The 18152-nt window shown below is 55.9% G+C and overlaps 1 protein-coding gene across 4 annotated transcripts in view; it reads right to left on the bottom strand.

Annotated features, from left to right (window-relative positions):
* HDAC7 (histone deacetylase 7) overlaps nt 1-17850 on the bottom strand; it is a 34280-nt gene extending 16430 nt beyond the window's left edge. For all 4 annotated transcript variants that reach the window (XM_036253078.1, XM_036253080.1, XM_036253077.1 and 1 more), the window contains exons 1-2: nt 17794-17850; nt 2764-2814 (exon numbers count right to left, since the gene is read on the bottom strand). In XM_036253078.1, the coding sequence (XP_036108971.1) occupies nt 2764-2814; nt 17794-17812 (70 nt within the window). In that variant the 5' untranslated portion in view covers nt 17813-17850. The remainder of the gene's footprint in view (nt 1-2763; nt 2815-17793) is intronic.
* Nucleotides 17851-18152: the final 302 nt, after the last annotated feature.

Here is an 18152-nt window from a genome sequence, read left to right on the forward strand (position 1 = left end):
CTTTGGTGGTACATTCTGGGCCCTGCCTCTCCTTCCTTTCTGCCTCTCTGGAATAAGGATTTGGCCCAGCTGCCCCCAGTGAGCTGTGCTCAAAGACAGAGATCAGACAGGTACGCAGTCCCCTTTATTCAGCCTCTCGCCCCAAAGTGCCTCACAGGCTCTCTTAATCACCACCCTCCTATTCTATCCCAGGCTATAGGATGAGGAAGCGGTGCCTCAAACCTACAGCCAATCCCTGGCCGCCACCCCAGGCCGGCACAGCCCCTGTGCCCACAGAGCCCACTCTCGGGTGCCCTCACGCCAGCTCTGGGCCTGCAGTGGTGAGGCGCCTGCCTCTTCTCAAGTGTCCCCTGCACCTGCGCCAGGAGCACCCTGCCAAGGCTGTGGGTGCAGGGCTATTTATACTTCGCTGCTGGACCAGGTTGTCCACCAGCACAGCCAGCTGGGCCGGGCTGGGCTGAGCAGCCGGAGATGCTCCCGGAGAAGAAGAGGCTGGTGGGGGTGGGAGCATGTGCCCTCAGAGCACACGAGCCCTGAAACCTTTCCGGAGGCCTCTTTGCGCTCATGCAATGCTGTCCTCGGGGCCTGCGGCTGAGGGGCACTGAAGGCACTGTGGCAAAGCACCAGCCGGGGAGTCAGGAAATGCAGCCTCCAGGCCCAGCTCCGCCACTACTAGTCATTATCCTAACATCTCAGCACGTGTGCACACGTGGCTGCCAAACCCTCTCACCTCATCACCATCATAGGCCTGGGAAGTAGCTATTACTGTTCTGTTTTCCCAAATAAGGAAACTGAGGCTCAGGTGAAGGTACCCAGCCCAGGGCAGACTGGCAGCATGCCGGGGCCAGTGTTCCAGCTCCATTCTCGCATGGATTCTCAGGAAGCTGCCTCCCTCATGGGGGGCCCTCACTGTGCAAAGAGGAGGGGCCTGCAGCAGGCTGTTGCTAAGAGGCACCTGCTCTAACGTCCTCTCACTGAAATGGAGACGAGAGAGGAGCAGCGCAGGGAGGTGCCCACACGGCTCTCTGGATGTCAGGAGACCAGACGGGCGATGCACAGCTCCGACCCCCGACCCCTTGTTTACGTATCCATCCAGGGAACCCAGGCCATTCTGGTGGAGTCTAGGCCTCCAATGCCAACACACTCCTGCCCCAGGATGGGTCTCAGTCCTTCCACATCTGGTGTCCTGGCTTCCTGGTGTGACTCCCTGATGATGCAGGAGGGACCTCGAGGAACCCAAGGCAGGCCACCAGACTGGCAACGAGTGGCTTCGGCCACACACAGACCGTGAGCGGCCCCATCCCTTGCTCCCAGCACCCGCGGCCTCCAGGGCAGAGGTCTTCTGGGAAGCGGGAGGGGTTCTGCCTGACCCCTGGGAATGGCTCTAGGGGTCATTGAGCATTTGCAGGTCTGAACCATCTGGTGCTAACCCAGCTTCTCTCAACTTTGTCTCCTACATCAAAGGGTTGGGCGCAAACCCTCCATTTCAGCCATCAGCTCCCATTCTGTCATGAGCCCACGTGCCTCTTATCCTCTGAGTTTTGCTCACAATGTCCCCCTGCTGGTGTTGTCCTCACCCCTCAATTCTCCTTTTCCAGGTCCTACCCTTTCTCCCCAGCCCAGCTTGTCTTCACTCTTTGCTGGACCCAGTCACGTTGACAGTTCTGTGCCTCATAAACACTGTGGGCAGGGGCCACATCTGACTTAAGGTTGAAGGGCAGGGACTCAGTTTTGTTTATGGCTCCCTACCCCAGAATCTAGAGCAGTACCTAGCACATGACTGGCGCTCAATACTGGTTGAATCAATGAAGAAATCTCTGTATCCCCCTGAAACGCTAAGGAAGTGCCCTGGCACAGAGGTGGGGTTCATTAATGTTTCTTTGTCTAATTTCTGTATTAAATTTTTAGAAAATTACACATCTATGAAGACTAAAAAATAATGGGTGGTGAATTTAATGTTTCTCAAATAAATGGATAAACATTAATCAGTTGTCCCCTCGTTTGGCACAGGTCACTGCGACCTGCTGTTATTTTTCTTTTTATTTATGTGTGCTATCTCCCCAACCTGCCTGTACACATTTGGACAGCAGGATGAAAGCAAAGAGGATACCTGGCCTTCATTTCTCCCCGCCATATGTAACTATTAGGCCTCAGATATATACTTAGCAGGTCCTCAGTGGACACTGGCTGAAGTAAGAAAGACGCAGCCCTCATCCAGCCCTAGCCCCAGCCCACAGGCATGTCCCAACCCAGGCAACAACAGGAAATCCACTCCCCTCCTTGCCCAGGGCAGCCTAATAGGAGGCAAGAAGGTGAGAGACCCAGGAAGACGGTCCTTCCCTCCCACCCAAGCAGCCGAGGCATCCTCCCATCCTGTAAGGGCTGCTCTGCCCACCTGCAGGGCTGGCGTGAGGACTGAAGGAGCCAACAATTGCAGCCGTGAGCCTGATGTGAGGCAGGGGCCTGTGGATAAACATTAGCTTCCTACTTGCCTTCCTGTTTCACTGCGTCCTGCCTTTCCTCTTCCTGTCCTGCTTCCTAGCACCGGGGTCAGCCTGGATCCATAGCTGTCTCCTTATCTCCACTCCCCACCCCTTTCCCATGAAACCCCAACTTCACCATCTCCCCCAGAAACCCACCCCCTTGACTCTCTGGCTGATCAGCCAGCTCCCCTGCCCAACCACCGCTCAGCCCCTCACCCTTCTCAAGTCCCTTCCACCCCATCTTCCACGTCCACCAGGCTCCCTCAGGACTGCTGCTTACCTGTGCCAGGGGGACTGGGGCAGTGGGCACCCGGGGTCACCTGGGTCCCATCTGTAGAGAGAAGAGGGATGGAGTGAAGGGTTGCAGGGAGGGGCAGGGAAGGGGGGATAGAGGGCCAAGCCAGGCAGGCTCCCTGTCACTCCAGGGGGCCCCCTCCAGCTTGAGCCCTCCAAAACCTGGCGGCTCCAACAGCAGCTAACCCAAAAAGAGAAGACTCCCCTTTCCTCAAATCTCCATGCTGGATGAGAGCAACCCCCAGCTCCCTCTTCCTCACCCAGTCTACTAAGCACCTCAGATGTCTCACCCCATAGGAGCTCAGTCCACGGCGGGAACCCAAGGAGGCCCCAGTTCACCCAACAATGCCCTGAGCCCTCCGGATGTGCTCAGATATGATCTTCCCTGGGCCCAGGCTCCTGTAGCCTGAAGGGAAGAAGGCTGGGGGGTAGGGTGGGGCCAGAGGAGGGACAGCATGGCTAGTGAGACCTGTTGAGACCAAGCTCAAGATGCCAAAAGGGAGGAGGAGGAGCAGGCCTGGAGAAGGGGAGCTGCACCCACTCAGAGCTTCCACGGTGGGGAGGGGCTGGGTCATGGCCTGAAGGTCAAATCAGATATGGCGGGAGCTATGAAGTGGTGGGTCTGGAATACAGAGCCCGAGGACCCCATAGTAGGTACCCCTTTCCTCCTGCTCCATCCTGTGTCCTTTAGCTTGTTCCCCCAGAGAAGAGAGCTACTCGGCCTTTTTTTCAATTAACCTGAAACAGAAGTGTTTCCTTCTGGTAATGGCCACCTGTCCCAGGCTCCAAAGCCCAGCTCAGACCCATCCCACTAAGAACTCATGAAACCCTATGGTAGGGCCGGAGCTGGTCAGCAGCAGAGAGGCCCTGCGGGAGAACAGAGACTGGATGGGGTAGGGGAAGACAGAGATGAGTCCTGAGGCCACTTGTCCAAGATGGACACTTTCCCTCCTACTGTCTCAGCTCAGGGCCAAGGACACAGGAGGCCAGGAGATTGGAAAGCCATCTGGAGGGGCACACCCAGAAGCCCTCCTTAGGCAGAAGGCATATTTTCTGGAGGACAACTGGCGAGTGCTGCTCTTTTGGGTCTGTGTCTAAAGGGCAGCCATAGTTCCTCTTCCAGAGCCGAAAAGGAGAACTCCCTGCAGGCAGGCGCTGCTGGGGGAGGGGCAAGTCTAGGCACAGACAGACTCCTACCAACCGCCTTCAAACACCAGGCCCCGTGCTTTGAATGACAATGTTTGGTAGGGAAATGCCACTCCACCTATTCAAATTCTGCCCATCTTTTAAAGTGCAGTCCAAGCCCATGTCCTCATGAAGCACATCCTGACCTCTCCTGGCCTCCCAGAGCCCCATTCTGTGCCTACTACCTGGGCACGTCATTAATTGTGGTCTCTGGGGTGTCATCTGTAAGCCATGCCTAGCTGCACCTAACACCTTGCTGGGCACATAGCAGGCTCTGTTAGAAACTGGTAACTGGAACATAATGACTCTCTCTCCTGGCTTCCTGCCTAGTACAGGGCATGAATATTCCTCAAGGTCTGTGAGCCCCGAGGAACACTGGTGTGGGAGGCAGCCTCTCCACCCAAGACATTGTAACCCTTATCCCGGGCTCTCTTTGGACCTCCTCTTTCTTTTGCAGGACCTGATCCCCCAAGAGAAGTTTCTGAACCAAGCTCCCAGGTGCACTCCCAGAGGTCATGTCAGGCCTAGAGTCCAGGCCTCCAGGGAATGCTCTCCTACCGCCCTGGGTTCCTGCCCGAGGGCTGGTCAGCAGCATTCACACTTGGGAACAGAGCCAGGTTCTCTGTGCTTCACTCCCCTGGACACCATGCTCTCTTTGGATAGGAGGAAAGCTAATGGGCCTGAACTCTGCTGTGTTTGCTACCTGGCCCCCAAAGGGATGTTTTGTGATGCTGATCAATGATCTAAATTCTGTTCAGAAAAGCGGCCGGGCATGTGTGTGTGCGTGCGTGCGTGCGTGTTGCCAACAGGGGCTGCTTCCAAAGCAATTCCTGGAAAAAGTTCTGCTTCTCCCCTAACTCCCTGGCTCTGTGCTGACAACCTCTGAGGTCAGAAAAATGCAGAGCAACAGAGATAAGACCTGGGGAACAGCTCCCCTGTGTCCCAGAGGGAGGAAAGGTATCGAAAGGCACAGCAGTCAGCAGCTGAACTAAAACCAGAAAGTGGACATCCTGTATCCCAGGCTTGGGGATAAAGTTGGGGACCAATCTTCCCCTTGGCCTCTCTCAGAGCAGTGTTACCATTAATTTGGGGTCTAGCTGAAATAAGATCAGGAGCGAATGGACCTGAGGGGCTGAGAATGCTTCATAGGGCCAGATCCTTCTCCACACATCTCCTGGCCAGGGTGGAGACCTGTCCTTTTTAGAATCCTGGCTGTCCCCCATTTCTTCCATCTTGGAAAGCAACTGCAGTCAGGGTGAAGAGGCAGTTTACTTGGCACCGAGCCGACCAAGTCACCTCCCCGATCGGAACACCTGCTCTCATCCAGAACCGAAGAGCCCCAGAAATGGTGCTTCAGTGGTCGACCCCGGGCTGCAGCCACCTCAGAGCAGACAAAGAGGCCACTCTTCTCCCCCCTGGGCTCCTGCATGAGCTGCTCTCCCCCAACCTTGCTGCCTTGGGCCTTTACCTGCCCAGCAGAAACCTGAGCCCTGCCTGGCCACCTGCTCTCCCAGGTGTGGCAGGCCCTTTGTCAGGGAGAGGGCTTCCCGAGGAACACTGCCACCCAGAAGCCTCCTCCCTACACCTCCAAAGTCTTTTTGAAGCTGTCCCACCTGCCTGGCCTCCTGACTGGCTGAGAAAAGCAGGAAGACCAGGCCCCAGCAGCCAGCGGAAAGCCGGCAGCAGCAGCAGCAAGGGCCAAGAGCTGGTTCAGGGCCGACTCCCGCACACCCCACTGCGCCTGGTTCTGTCTCCCCGACACAGGCGGGGCAAAGCTTGACTCCGTACTGGGCTGGCAGGGGAGAGGAGAGCTGGGGGTGAACTGGCCTCAGGAAGATCCAAAAATAAATAAACACCAGTAAGAACATCATGGTTGCCAGGCGTCTCGACACAAGAGGGCTGAGCACGGAGAAGCTCTCCCTGAAGGCACTCGGGCCACAGAATCTAGAACTTTAGGAACTAGTGGGGCTTTCAGACTGTTCAGGCCAACACTCTCGCTTCACAGAGGAGGGGAGGGAGGGACAGGGGCTAGGTCTCGGTCCCCTGGCAGGTCAGTGGCACAGCCAGCCCAGCCCAGACCAGTGCTGGGGAAACCCAAAAAGTCAACCCCAAAAGCAGGTACTAAGCACCTCCATGTGAGGTCACTCATCCGGGGGTTGAAGAGATGGAAACAGGAATGAAACCCAGTTCTCACTTTCAAGGAGTTTAAAATAAAGCACATAATTTTAAAAAAATTTCAAAGTGTGCCACTTACAGATACCAAAAATATTCAAAGAGCCTCAAGAAGTATAAAACAAAGTTTCTCATTCATCCAACTCCCTTGAACTTCCCTAGAATCAACCCTTTTTAACAGTTCCTTGTGTCCCCCTTCCAGAAATTCTCTTACTCATTTACTTGGCACTAAGCTGCTTATTGCTCAGATTTATCCGGAACCCAGGGGGCTGGAAGCTGGCTGGAAACTCCTGCCGCATGATGTGATGAAGTGAGTGTCCATAGTAGAGGACATCGGCTTTAAGGTCAGATGGACCTTGATTCAAACTCTGACTCTCTCAGTGACCAGCATGGAAAGCCAGGCACACGATGTAACCTGGCCGAGCCTCAGCTGCCCCTGCAATAAGGGGTAAGAATATCTGCTTGGAAGCAGTCATCTGAGATCAGCAATACTGAGTGTGAAGCACCTAGCATGTGGTAGGTGCTGCCTTAACGCTGTGATTGATACTGCTTACCCTGAGCGTGTCTGCAGCCTTTCTGGCATAAGCATTTCACTCCCCTCCCCTACACAGTCCATGTTCTCCCAGATGCAGCCCCAGCCCCATCTCTTATCCCCTGCCTCCCCCACTTCAGTGTCAGCCTCTCTCTCCCACCTGAACTTCTGTAAACTAATACTTTCCTATGTGCCAGGCACTGTTCTAAGTGCGTTCCATGTGCTGATCCATCTAACCCTCATGACAAACCAATGAGGTGGTTACTGTTTTTATCCCTATTAAATAGATCAGGAGACTGAGGCCCAGCAGTATTAAATAACTTGTCTGAAGTCACGTAACCTGGAAGTGGCTGAGCTGGGACGTGAGCCAGGCAATTGGGCTCCAGAATCCATGTTCTCAACCAATACACCCAACTGCTCCTCCCAGCAACTGCACTCCCCACCAGCCAGCACGCAGAGCAAAGAGCGGGCACAGGGGACAACGGAGAAATCACATAGCCCCACAGAGATCTGCACCAGCTGTAAACCCCACCCCTGCTGCAGCTTGGAGGGTAGTAGCTTTGCTGTTTCATCTCTGGGCCCGGTGAAGACAATCCTGAAGACTGACTTCTAGACAGCAACTAACTGCTTGCTGGCTTCTCAGGTTCCAGCAATGATTTCAGGCTGCATGTGGGGACATGGGCTGGCAACAGGTTAGGAGGTCTTGGAGGAGCATCGGCTTCATTTTCCCCGCTCTCAGGTGCTCTGCCACATCCCCTCTCTAGAGGTTCCAAGTCCCTCCGAGGCTCTCTCATTAGCCTCCCAAAGAAAGCCAGGCAGAGGGGCCAGCTGCCCAAGGAGGCAGAGGCTGGGCTCCCAGGCGAGCAGGCCTGGGAGTGGGGCTGCCACGTCCCAGGCCCTGCCGGTCTAGGGCCAGGGGACTGAAGCTCTGCAGGCTCAGCAGCTGCGCGACAGCAAGCCTGGATGTGAGAGCCGCAAAGCTGGTCCTCCGGCCTTCGCAGCAAGCCTGCCCCTTTCCCCGAGCTGGGGCCGGTGGCAGCTATTTTTAGCTCTTGACACCTGGGTATTTTGCAGCCGCAGGATGTCCGGTTTGGAGTCTCTTTCTGGGAATCCCGCAAGCGGCTGTTGTAAACAGCCCCACGCAGTGGTGGCCAAGCTGGGAGCCGCGCCCCCCCTTTCTGCTGTTTGAGATGAATCAAACAGGAAGCAGATGTAACCATGGCAGCGGCCGCTTGAGCTCTCTGGGGGTGGGAAGGGCGTCCTCCCTGCTCCTTGTCCCGTCCCAGGTCCTCTATTCCGCTCCAGGCCTCTCCTCAGAGACCCCTAGACCCTCAGGCACTGAGCGCTGGGCCTCTGGCTGTGAGCAGCTGTCAGTGCTCAGGACTAGTGCTCCCGAGAGCCTCACTATCCCCTGGCAAAGAAAAGTGGGTTTCCTCCAACCCTGCCGGCCTGGGGGCCTCTGGGACCCACGACTCAGTCCTCCCTGCCTGCTCCTTGTGAAGGTGTGAGAGGGACAGCACAGCTACTGGCTGGGGGGGGGGGGCAGCATCCACTTCCTGTCACCCCCAGCCTTCTCCTTACAGCAGGTGAGGCCTGCCCTGGCACTCAGGGAATTCCTGAGCAGGCAGGCTCCCCAGTCCCAGCACCCCCACCCCGGGTCCTGACGGTCCCACGTTTCCAGTCCTGAGAGCACTCAAAAATAAAAGTCCCCGCTTACTCTCACTCCCCCTCTCCAGGAGCTCCAATCCCTGAGATAGGAAGTTCACCATGATGTCTAACCACCATCATTTCTATCTTAAGCAAAACATCCTGAAGAGTCAGGACAGGAGCCCCATCTGTAACATGGGGAGAGGAATTGAGGTGCTGTCGGCTTCTGCCTTTGTCTCTCCCCCTCCCCCACCACCTGGTACCCCACTTAAACCAGCTGCTCCCTCTTAGCAGACAGTCCCAGACGATCTTTCTCAAGGGCCAGCCCTTGCCCCAACAGGAAGCATGGTCACCGCCCTGGGGCTGCCTCTCAGAGCGGCTCCTTCTCCCCTCAGAGGTCTCGTGTTCATTCGCTTGCCCTCCTTGTTGTTCCCTCAGCATCCGGGCCCTCCGTGGCCAGACTCTGCCTCCCGTGTGCACCCACTCCCACTTGCCGCCCACCTGCTCCCCCTGCTGCACGGAGCCCAGACAGAGCCTTCCTCAGCTGCTCGCACCTGTGCGACCAAAGGGCCACTCAGCCACTTGAGACTGCCGGGGAGAAGTTTAAGTAATAATAATATTAATAATGATCATATTATAATTATTAACTAATATTAGTAATGATCAACAACCATTTATTGAATGTTTACAGTGTGCTGGTCACTGTACTAGGCATTTCTCTTGTACTATCTCACTTGGTCCTCATGGCAACCCTATTAAGGTAGATACTGTTATCATCCTCATTTTACAAAGAAGGAAACTGAGGCTCAGGGAGGTTGTAAGAAAACTGCTGTGGTCACACAGATGGCAAGTAGGGCTTCTGGGACCCCAGAACCTAAGCTCATAATCACTACACTGGTGTGTACAACTAGTTCTACCCAGAGGGGCCACAGGGTACAGCTGGGGCCGGCATCTGAAGGCCTAGGGGTGACTCCCAGTGCCAGCATGTTCCCACAGTGTGCTGGTCCTCCATCCAGAAAACGTCCACAACAACACAAATAAAAACAGAGAGAATAATCTCTGCCTGTGTCCCTCACACGCTTCTGTCTCCAGGAGGTACTCCCCAGCCCCATCTTCACTTCCTTTTTAATTTTCTATTTTCCCTGCTTTTTCACTGTACATGTTACCATTTTATTGTTTCCTGTATGCTGCCTCCAGCCGGGTATAACTAACCAAGCGAGCCTCCCAGGGCTGCCGAGGAGGCTCACACGCGGTGTGAAAGCACTCTGGGAGCCGGCAGGTCTGTGTAAATGCAGGTTGCATAACCACAGCAAGTCACCCATCACAGTGAGCAAATTCCCTTGGGAAGAGATGCTCTCCTGCTCTCTCTGTCTCTCAGGACACACACAATGTATCCATGGGCTGGCGGAAGGGATGGAGCACCCACCTTCAGGGCAGGCTCCTGGGGACTAAGGATATGCCCAAAGGGCCACTGGCACCCTTGAACCTAGGTTAGGGGAAGGCAGAGACCACTGCGGGGATCCTGGCTTGCTCCATGCCTGGGAGCATCATGGGTATGAGTCTGTGAATAGAAACAAGCTATTGATGAATGCTGGCACCAACAGGGAAGCCACATTAATATTAATGACAGTAAATACCCCCAAGACTGCCATCCCGCTTATATCTTGGTGTCCCCCTCATTTTGCCTGTTATTTTTGGAAGATGGCCGAGGTGTTTAGGGTATATTCTCCAGGTGACATGATTCCCTGTTGTGGCCAGGGCTGCCCTTAAGACTTGGTGAGCCGGATTTTTCCAGGCCACAAATCCAGCCAGGGTGCTTACACAGCCTTCAGAGAACTCACTAGCCAGATGCCTGGTCCTGGGTACTGATTTGGACCAACCAGTGGTCAAGGCCAATTTCTGGCCAACTGGGAATTTGATGAAATGAAAATGTAGCTTCGTGGAAGGTGGAGAGCACTGACTGGAGAAGCAGCATACACAGTGTAATTTCACTTTGGTAAAAAATAGTGTATAAAGGCATGTCAAGAAATGAGATGGTGTACAAGGAGGTATCATGGCAGTTCCTCTGACAGCTGGGATTGTGGCGTCTTCTAGTTTTTAATGTTTGCTTGTCTATGTTGTCTGATTACCTGCAATACGCATAGACTGCCTCTATAATAATAAAAACCGAACATATATGTATATGCAAACACACCTAATTATAACTGGCACAGCTACTGGGTTGCAGTCAAGATGTGACCTCTGGTTCCCAGAGACCCAGACCACAGGACTTTCATCGACTCTACGTATTGGGTTTTTGGATCCCTCATCTTTTGAGGTTCTGTGTGATCTACAACCCAGTGTCTTCTGCCTCTCCTGCAGCACACAGAGGACCTAGCACAGGGCTGGGCACAAAGGCAGGACTTACTCAGTGAATGCCTGTAGGCTGAATAATGATCATTTCCTGAGAGATGCCTTTGCCTCTCCCAGGGCCACTGTGCTGGGAATACTCACTGCTGACATCACTGACCTTCCCATCCCTCCTCTGCCTCATGTTCCTCTTAAGAGCTTCCAGGGAGGAGCTAGCATAAAGGTCACCCCAGCAGATGCTGGCAAGGTACTCCACATCGAGGTCGCCAGGGGTGATCCCGTCCCAGACCCTCCCCAGTGCCAGCTGGACTGGAGATCCTCGGGTCCCCCAGCGTCCTGCCTCACTGGGGGAGTCTGGGGGCAGTGAACTGAAAGAGAGGAGTCCACCCTATGACTTCTGGCTCCAGACGCCACTGCTCCAGGCCCTTATGGGTGGAGGAATCTGGAACAGTGACTTTGGCCTGTTTTTTCTGCGAACTGGGGCTGCGCCCAGTTTCTGTTCTTCATGTCTTCAGCATTCCCTATCCCTGACCTTCAAAGATATGAAAAATAACATTTATAATAATGACGAATATTCTGTGTATACTGACTTCATACCAGGCATGGTGCTAACATTGCTTACTTTAATTTTTGTAGCAACTCCATGAGCCTGAAACTATTATTATTTTCACATTACAGATGGAGAAACTGAGGCACAGAGAGCCATGTGCCCAAGGTTACACTGAGCTGTTTGCTTGAAAGAAGGACTCTGCAAAGGTCGTTCATGCCTCCCTCTGGTCCTCAGAGGAAGGCCCTCCCGCCAAGCTCTGCAATGAGCGCAGCACATCTGAGGAGGTAACTAACACCTGTCGGGTGCTTTGGACTCCACCAAGCACTAGCAGATGCATTTGAGAAAATCCCCACTGGAAAGACTAGGAAACCAAGGCTTAAGCCCTTGGCAACCTGTACAAGGTCCCGCAGCCATTCGGCTGGGATTCAAACCCAGGTCTTTGGCCTCAGAATAGCACATTCGCCCTGGTCCAATTCTCAAGACAGCTCTACAGGCTGGGAAAGGAGATGCCGGTCCTCCAGAGCCCCGGAGGTGCAGCCCGCGCTCAGCCCCTTGCGCCAGGGTTGCGGTGCCAGCAGCTCCACGGTGACTCACTCCTGGGACCCAGGGGAAACAGCCTGCGCTGTGGGCAAACACTGCCTGCCACCCGCCCCGCCTCCAACTCCCCGCCTCCACATTTGCTAACTGAAACCCGGCTGCTGCTATTTTTAACCCTCCAGCTCCCCCTTGCCTGGGGCTCCCCGCCTTCACCCCACCCCCACCCCCTGCCCCAACTGGGTGCCACCAGCCTGTCATTCTGAGAGCAGTTCCACAACCTGAACGCCCCAGAGGGCGCAGCGGATGCCCATGAAGGTTTCTGGGGCAAGCAAAACAAGACGGTTTCAGCCTGGTCGCCGAATTCCCCCACCCCGGGCTCTTTCCGACCCTGTGGCTCCCAGCCTGCCCTGCTCCTCCCTGCCATCCTGGGAGCTGGGGGAGGGAGGAATGGGTGACTGCAGGGGAACAGGGTACCCTTCCTTCTCTCCAGGACACAGGCTCGCCCTGAAGGCCCAAGGTCTCTAACCACCAGGATTTCCAATCCCTGCAGGCAACAGGAGGGAAAAAGGAAGTGGCTGGGGGGGGGGGGGTGAGTGGTGAGTTTAGCCCAGGGCCCTCCTCATTAGGAGAAGTCCCTTCCCCACCCTGAGGTGTAGTTTGTGGAGGGGCTAGGACTGAGCTTGACCCAGGCAGGAGTCCAGGGGGGTTCAGCACTGAGCAGCCTAAAGGAGCCCCAGAGTGGAATGCCAGCCGAGGTTGGGACAGATGGGGCCTCTCCTCTTAGATGAGGACTCCTCTAACACTCAGCTCTCTAAGGAAAGGGCCGCACCTTTCTGCGGACTGCAGCTCTAGGTACCCCAGAAAAACCTACCAGAAGGGGCATTGCCTTCTAGCTGATATCTGTCCCTCTGGGCTGAGAGTCCCCCAGTTTGAGGAGCAGATTCCAAGGGCCCAGGAGAGGCTCTACAGCGCTCTACCAAAGCTCCTCCACGCCATTCCCCTGCCTTGATGTTTGCTCGGCCTCGGCCCTTTCTTTGCCCTGTCTTTTACGGCACCTGCCTCAACCCTTCTTTTGGGTTTTGTCCTCTCTTCCAAGGTCTAGGTCCTCTCTCAGCCTTGACCCCCTCCCTCTCTCCTCAGTGATTCTTGAGCCAGGTAAATAAATTCCAGTGGCCACAGAGGCAGCCAGGCTGGACCCAGAGGGGAGGAACTTGGCACAGGAGTTTCCTGGTGGGGAGATGGAGAGGAAGATGAGGCAGGAGGGTCAGGAGGGGGGAGCACTTGAGAGCTCCTGGAGAGAGGCTGCCACCTTCCCAACATCCAAAAATGTCCACAGTTCCCTGGACTTGGCACCATGAAGGAAAGGCTGCTTCCCCAAGTCACGGAGCAGCCTTGATGTCGGCCTTGTCCAGCTCTGCCTCTTTCTCTCCCACTTGGCCAACCTCCGGGGGCAGCATGAGGAGCAGACACCCTGCTATATCCCATGCCAGGCAAGAGGCTGGCAATTCAGGTCCCCCACCTGGATCCAGGCAGTTCCCAAACATGCTCAAGAGGCTCTGAGGGCTCACTTCTAGTCTGGGGAGGTGAGAAAAAGCATCAATGTCACCTCCTCAGGCAGGCCTCCCCTGGCCACCCTCTCTAAGGAAGTCCCACCTTGTTATTTTCTATTGCTGCACCCAGTTCATTTCCTTCTTGGGGCTTATCACACTGTGTAACTAGATATATATACTCATTTCTTTACTTGCTTACTTGTTACTGTCTGTCTCCTCCACTAGAGTGGAAGTTCCCTGAGGTCAGTTGCTCCTGATGTGTTCAGTGCATCTGTGCCTGGTGCCTGGCACATGCAAGGCTCAGTGAGCATCCAGCGAAGGGAGGAACGGTTGAATGACTGGCTCAATAAATAGGGCCTCCTGGTTGCCAACATCACCTTTAGGGTTGATGCTCAGTTGTTCCAGGATTTCCCCAGGGAGGAGAGTATATACCCAAGCAGGATATAACAGGAAAGAGCAAGGTCAGGACACCTGTGACCCCGAGGCAAAGGTCAAGGCCCAGTCAGTGTGTGCACCAGCCTCACCTGGGTTCGTCCATCATGCTGAGTGTGGACATAGGCGTACCTGCACACACAGAAGCTGCGTGGCTAACCCTGGGCCAGTCTTCAGAGGCTTGAGTTTTGGCTTGGTTCTTCCTCTCAAAAGCCCTGTGTCCTTGGGCAAACCACATACCTTCTAAAAGTCTCAGTTTCTTCTAAAGAAAAAATGAAGAGGTTGGCCTAGATCGTGGTCCTCAGGTTCTCAAACATGGCTTTGCAGCAGAATTGCCTAAAGCACATTTAAAATCCAGATTTCCAGGCTCTTCCCCTGCAGATTCTCAGTCTGTCTGGATAGGGCCTCGGGATCTTACTTTTAACACACTCCCAGGTGACTCCGAAAAAAAAAAACAGTCCAGAAACTGACATTTTAGGACCACGAGTGAGATGGTGCTTTCCAGCCAACATCTGGACTTCTATTAGAAAGCCGTTTCTGCACAGGTATACATCCCCCCAAAACATGAACATATTCTTCTAACAGAGCCATAAACTGCAGAGGTATACACTATACAGATGATACACATCTGTACTACACGTGTACATACTCCCAAAAGACCCAACACAAAGCCACCACATGGATCACAAATTGTCACAGAACCACATCTACAAACACAGCCTGAGGCGCGTGCACACACACAGGCCCCCCACTACACACCCAGTGTGTACACACACCCATCACATGTTGACCCACACTGAACAGACGCTATCCTGAATTTATTTTGCCTCTGGGAACTGGTCCAGGTCCAAAGGAGCTATGCTCTGCTGATGAAAACATCCCTCCCGCCTCTGCCACCTCCACCCCTACCTCTTGCCCCAGGCTGCATGCTGTCCACCTCCCCCTGGTAGGGGTGCTGCTGAAGGAGGGCAGTGGAGAGATGGGATGAGGAGAGGCACAGAGCCCTCCTCCAAGTCCAGCAGCCCCTCTCTTCCCCTTCTCCTCACCCCAAGGAAATGCAAAAGGGCCTCTACCCCATTACCCCTCAGTGCTTGCTCTGCCAACTCACCTAGATTCCCAGGCCCTGGTCCTAGCGGTCAAGAGGGTTAGGGAGGTGGCCAGATCTAGGGACTCCTCCTAATACTCAAGCCTCTAAGGAAAGGGCTGTCTGGGGGCACCTTCCTGCAGCCCAAAGGCCTGGGTCCCCCAGGGAAGGTTACCACAGAAACAGGGGGAAATATCACAGGGAAACACAATACCCGGTAGGGTCACCTGGTGACCAGGCTTCCTGCTGTGTTGCCCACCGCCCCCCTCATCTCAGTGGCCTCACAGCCTCCTTCTCCACCTCAGCCTGGGCCTCCTCACCAATGCTCTCTGTCCTGCCTCCCCTGGGTTGGGGGACACAGACTTGTGCAACAAGTCTGCCCCTCTGTGGTTCCAAACAACAGCAACGGGGGTGACCAGAGCTGAGCCCCCCACTCCTAATCCTACCAACGCCCCCACCACAGGAAATCAAAGCTTCCTGCCTCAGAGGAAGTGCCCCATCTAGTGAACAAATCCAATACACACAAACGCAGAGTCCTGGAGCCTCAGGGAGCACAGATGCCCTCCCCCCAGCTCCCAGGCCACTGTAGGCCCCAGACTCAGGTCTGGCTGAGGACAGGCCGGGGCCAAGCTGTGAGGGGCAGGCATGAGCAGAACCTGAGCCAGGCTAGCGAGAAGACCAGGAGAATGTGCACCTGCAGGGTTCGGTCTGGTTCCAGCTCCACTAGGCCCGCCATTCCCTACTGTGTGACCCTGGGCCTTGCGTTAGCTCGTGTTCTCTCAGGCCCCTGCCAAACTGTTAAATTACCAGCTCATAATGAAAGGCCAGCAGAAGGAAGACAAAGAGAAGGTGAGGTTACACAGGCATCTGTCTCCCAGGTCCTTGGGCAAGCATGCCTACAGCCCAGAGAGGGTCCTCACTCCCCACCCCCATTATACCAGTTTCTTACTCCCATCATCAGGACTGAAGAGATTATGGAGTTAGGAAAAGTTCCAACTCTCATTCCCAGAAGCCACCAAGGATGAAAGATGGGGTCTGTTATCCCTGAAGACACTGAACATTGATCCCTCTCTTTATAGTCAGCTTCTCCTCCTCTGTGCTCTGGGAAGTGCACCTGAAATTTTCTCCCCATTTGATTGATGGGGAAACTGAACTTTAGTGTCCAAGCAGAGTGACCAGTTTAGATTCTTGGGAGGGTCAGTACAAGACCAGAATGTAACTTCCCAGCCTCAGGATCCCAGCTTAAGACCTGATGGCCAGAGAAACACCCACCCGTGGGCTCAAGCTAACAAACACAGAGGCCTCAGGAGAACACTTCTCCCAGACCATTCCAGATGTGACACCAGAGGCAGCTCTGAGCTTGGCCCTGCTGGGTGCAAGGAGTATCTGGGGACTAAAGGCAGGGGAGGAGTCCCAGCAGATCCAGGACCTGGTTCCAGTCTCGGTTCACTGCGCACAACACAACTGTCCGGCTTTCTGCCTTAGTTTCCCTCAGAAGTGACTACAGAAAAGAGGAGAATTACTTATTAATTGGGGTGGGTAGAGGGAACAGAGAGCAGAGAAGGAGAAGGAGATGCTAAGCAATGAGGAGCTAAGAGAAGGCTTGCAGAGGCTGAAAAAGGAGCCTGGGCAATCTAAGAGGGCTGGCGTGAGATGTATCTGTGGCAGCCTAAGCCACTTCTCAGACAGGGTCCTACTGGGGAGAAATAGTCTGCCACGGTACCCCATTAGGAGGTGGAAAACTGAGTCACAATCTCCCTTCTTTCGGCCCAGTACCTGGGCAGGAGTCTTGAGGAAGACCCTTGGGTCCAGGTGCAAGTCTCAAGAACAGCTGAACAGTCCAGATGTTGAGTCCTCAACAGGACCACTAAAATCCAATGCCCCATTCTCACTCTAGAAATTGGCAGGCCAAGCGGGGCCTCAAGCAGATGTTGAACTGGTGTGTGGAGAGGGATGGACAGCAGCAAGATAGCCAGTGTCCAGATGCAGGGGGAGCCTCTGGGTATGCAGGACAGCCAACAGGGACAAGGGAATGGCCTGGACTTGGTGGGAGGAGCAGCAGTGGCTGGCGAGGTGAGATCCGAATGTGCAGATCCGAATGGGCAGCCAGAGGGAAGGAAATGGGGGTGGGGGAGCTGCGTGGCCTGCAGGCCCCAGAAGGCTCTCTCCCAGCCCACAGGTCTTGAAACTCTCCCTGCCAGAGCCCAGCCCAGCTTCCAGATTTGCAGCCTGCTCTCACACTCCCCAGCATCATCAGATCCCAGGCCTGGGGGGTGCGCACATCCTGGGACACAGCCTGAGGTTCCCACCTCTGTCAAACCCTCCGCAGCTCACTTGGGCACAGGTGTCTCTTCACCCTAATGGGTGAGCAAGGGTGGGGGGCGGTGCTCAGAGAAAGCTCCCTGTCCGGGACCCTCCATCCAGGGGATCACTTTCCCTCAGCCGAGGGATCGGGATAAGGCCCTGCGGAGATCCGCGAGATGAGGATACTGATGTCCAGCACCATGGGCCGGGCCCCAACTCAGTGGGTCCTGCTCTTTGCCCTCGCTCTTCCAAACCTTCCGCCCCGAAGCACCGCCCCCTCCCGGGGCCCCAGCGGCCGTCCCTCCTTCCCCAGTCCCCCGATCAGTCCTCCCCAAGAATGGGGGTGAAGGGACCCGGGGCCGGAGCAGCAGCGGCCCCGGGCCTCTAACTCCCTCCCTCGGGCCTGTCGCTGCCCTGGGGCGGGCGGATGTGGGCGCCCAGCGGGAGGCCCGAGCGCTCCGGCCCCGGAACCAGCCCCGGCCGGGAGCTTGCCAGAGCCCCGCGGAGCCGGGTGGGGCGGGCGCGGTCGGGGGGCGCACGCGGGACCGGGCCGCGGGGCGGCCGGAGCCCGAGCCGGAGCCGGAGCCGAGCCCGAGCCCGAGCCGGGGCGGGCGGTGCTGGGGAACCGCGCAGGGCGGGGCGGGCGGGGCTGGGGGCGGCAGCCGGGTACTCACCAGCGCGGGGACTGTGCATCCAGGGGCCGAGGCCCTCAGAGCGGGGGGCTCATGGCGGGGCTGGGGGCTGGGGCGCCGGCCTCACATCCCCCCAGTCGCCGGAGGCTGCAGAGCGACTGTGAGACGGCGAGAGGAAGGGAGGGGGCCGGGAGGGGGAGGGCCCTGGCAGCCCGGCCGGCCGGGTAGGATGACAATGGAAGGAAATGCTTTATCTGAGGCTGAGAGCGGGCCAAGGGGGAGGGGAGGGAGGGGGCCGGCGCTCGCGGCCCTGGGACACACCACCCCGGCAGACGCTGCCCCGCGCGGCGGCGGACACACCGCGCGGCCCGGGAGGCAGCGCGGGACCCGGAACGCGGGAC

This window comes from Molossus molossus, unplaced genomic scaffold, assembly GCF_014108415.1.
Source record: "Molossus molossus isolate mMolMol1 unplaced genomic scaffold, mMolMol1.p scaffold_m16_p_10, whole genome shotgun sequence".
NCBI lineage: Eukaryota > Metazoa > Chordata > Mammalia > Chiroptera > Molossidae > Molossus > Molossus molossus.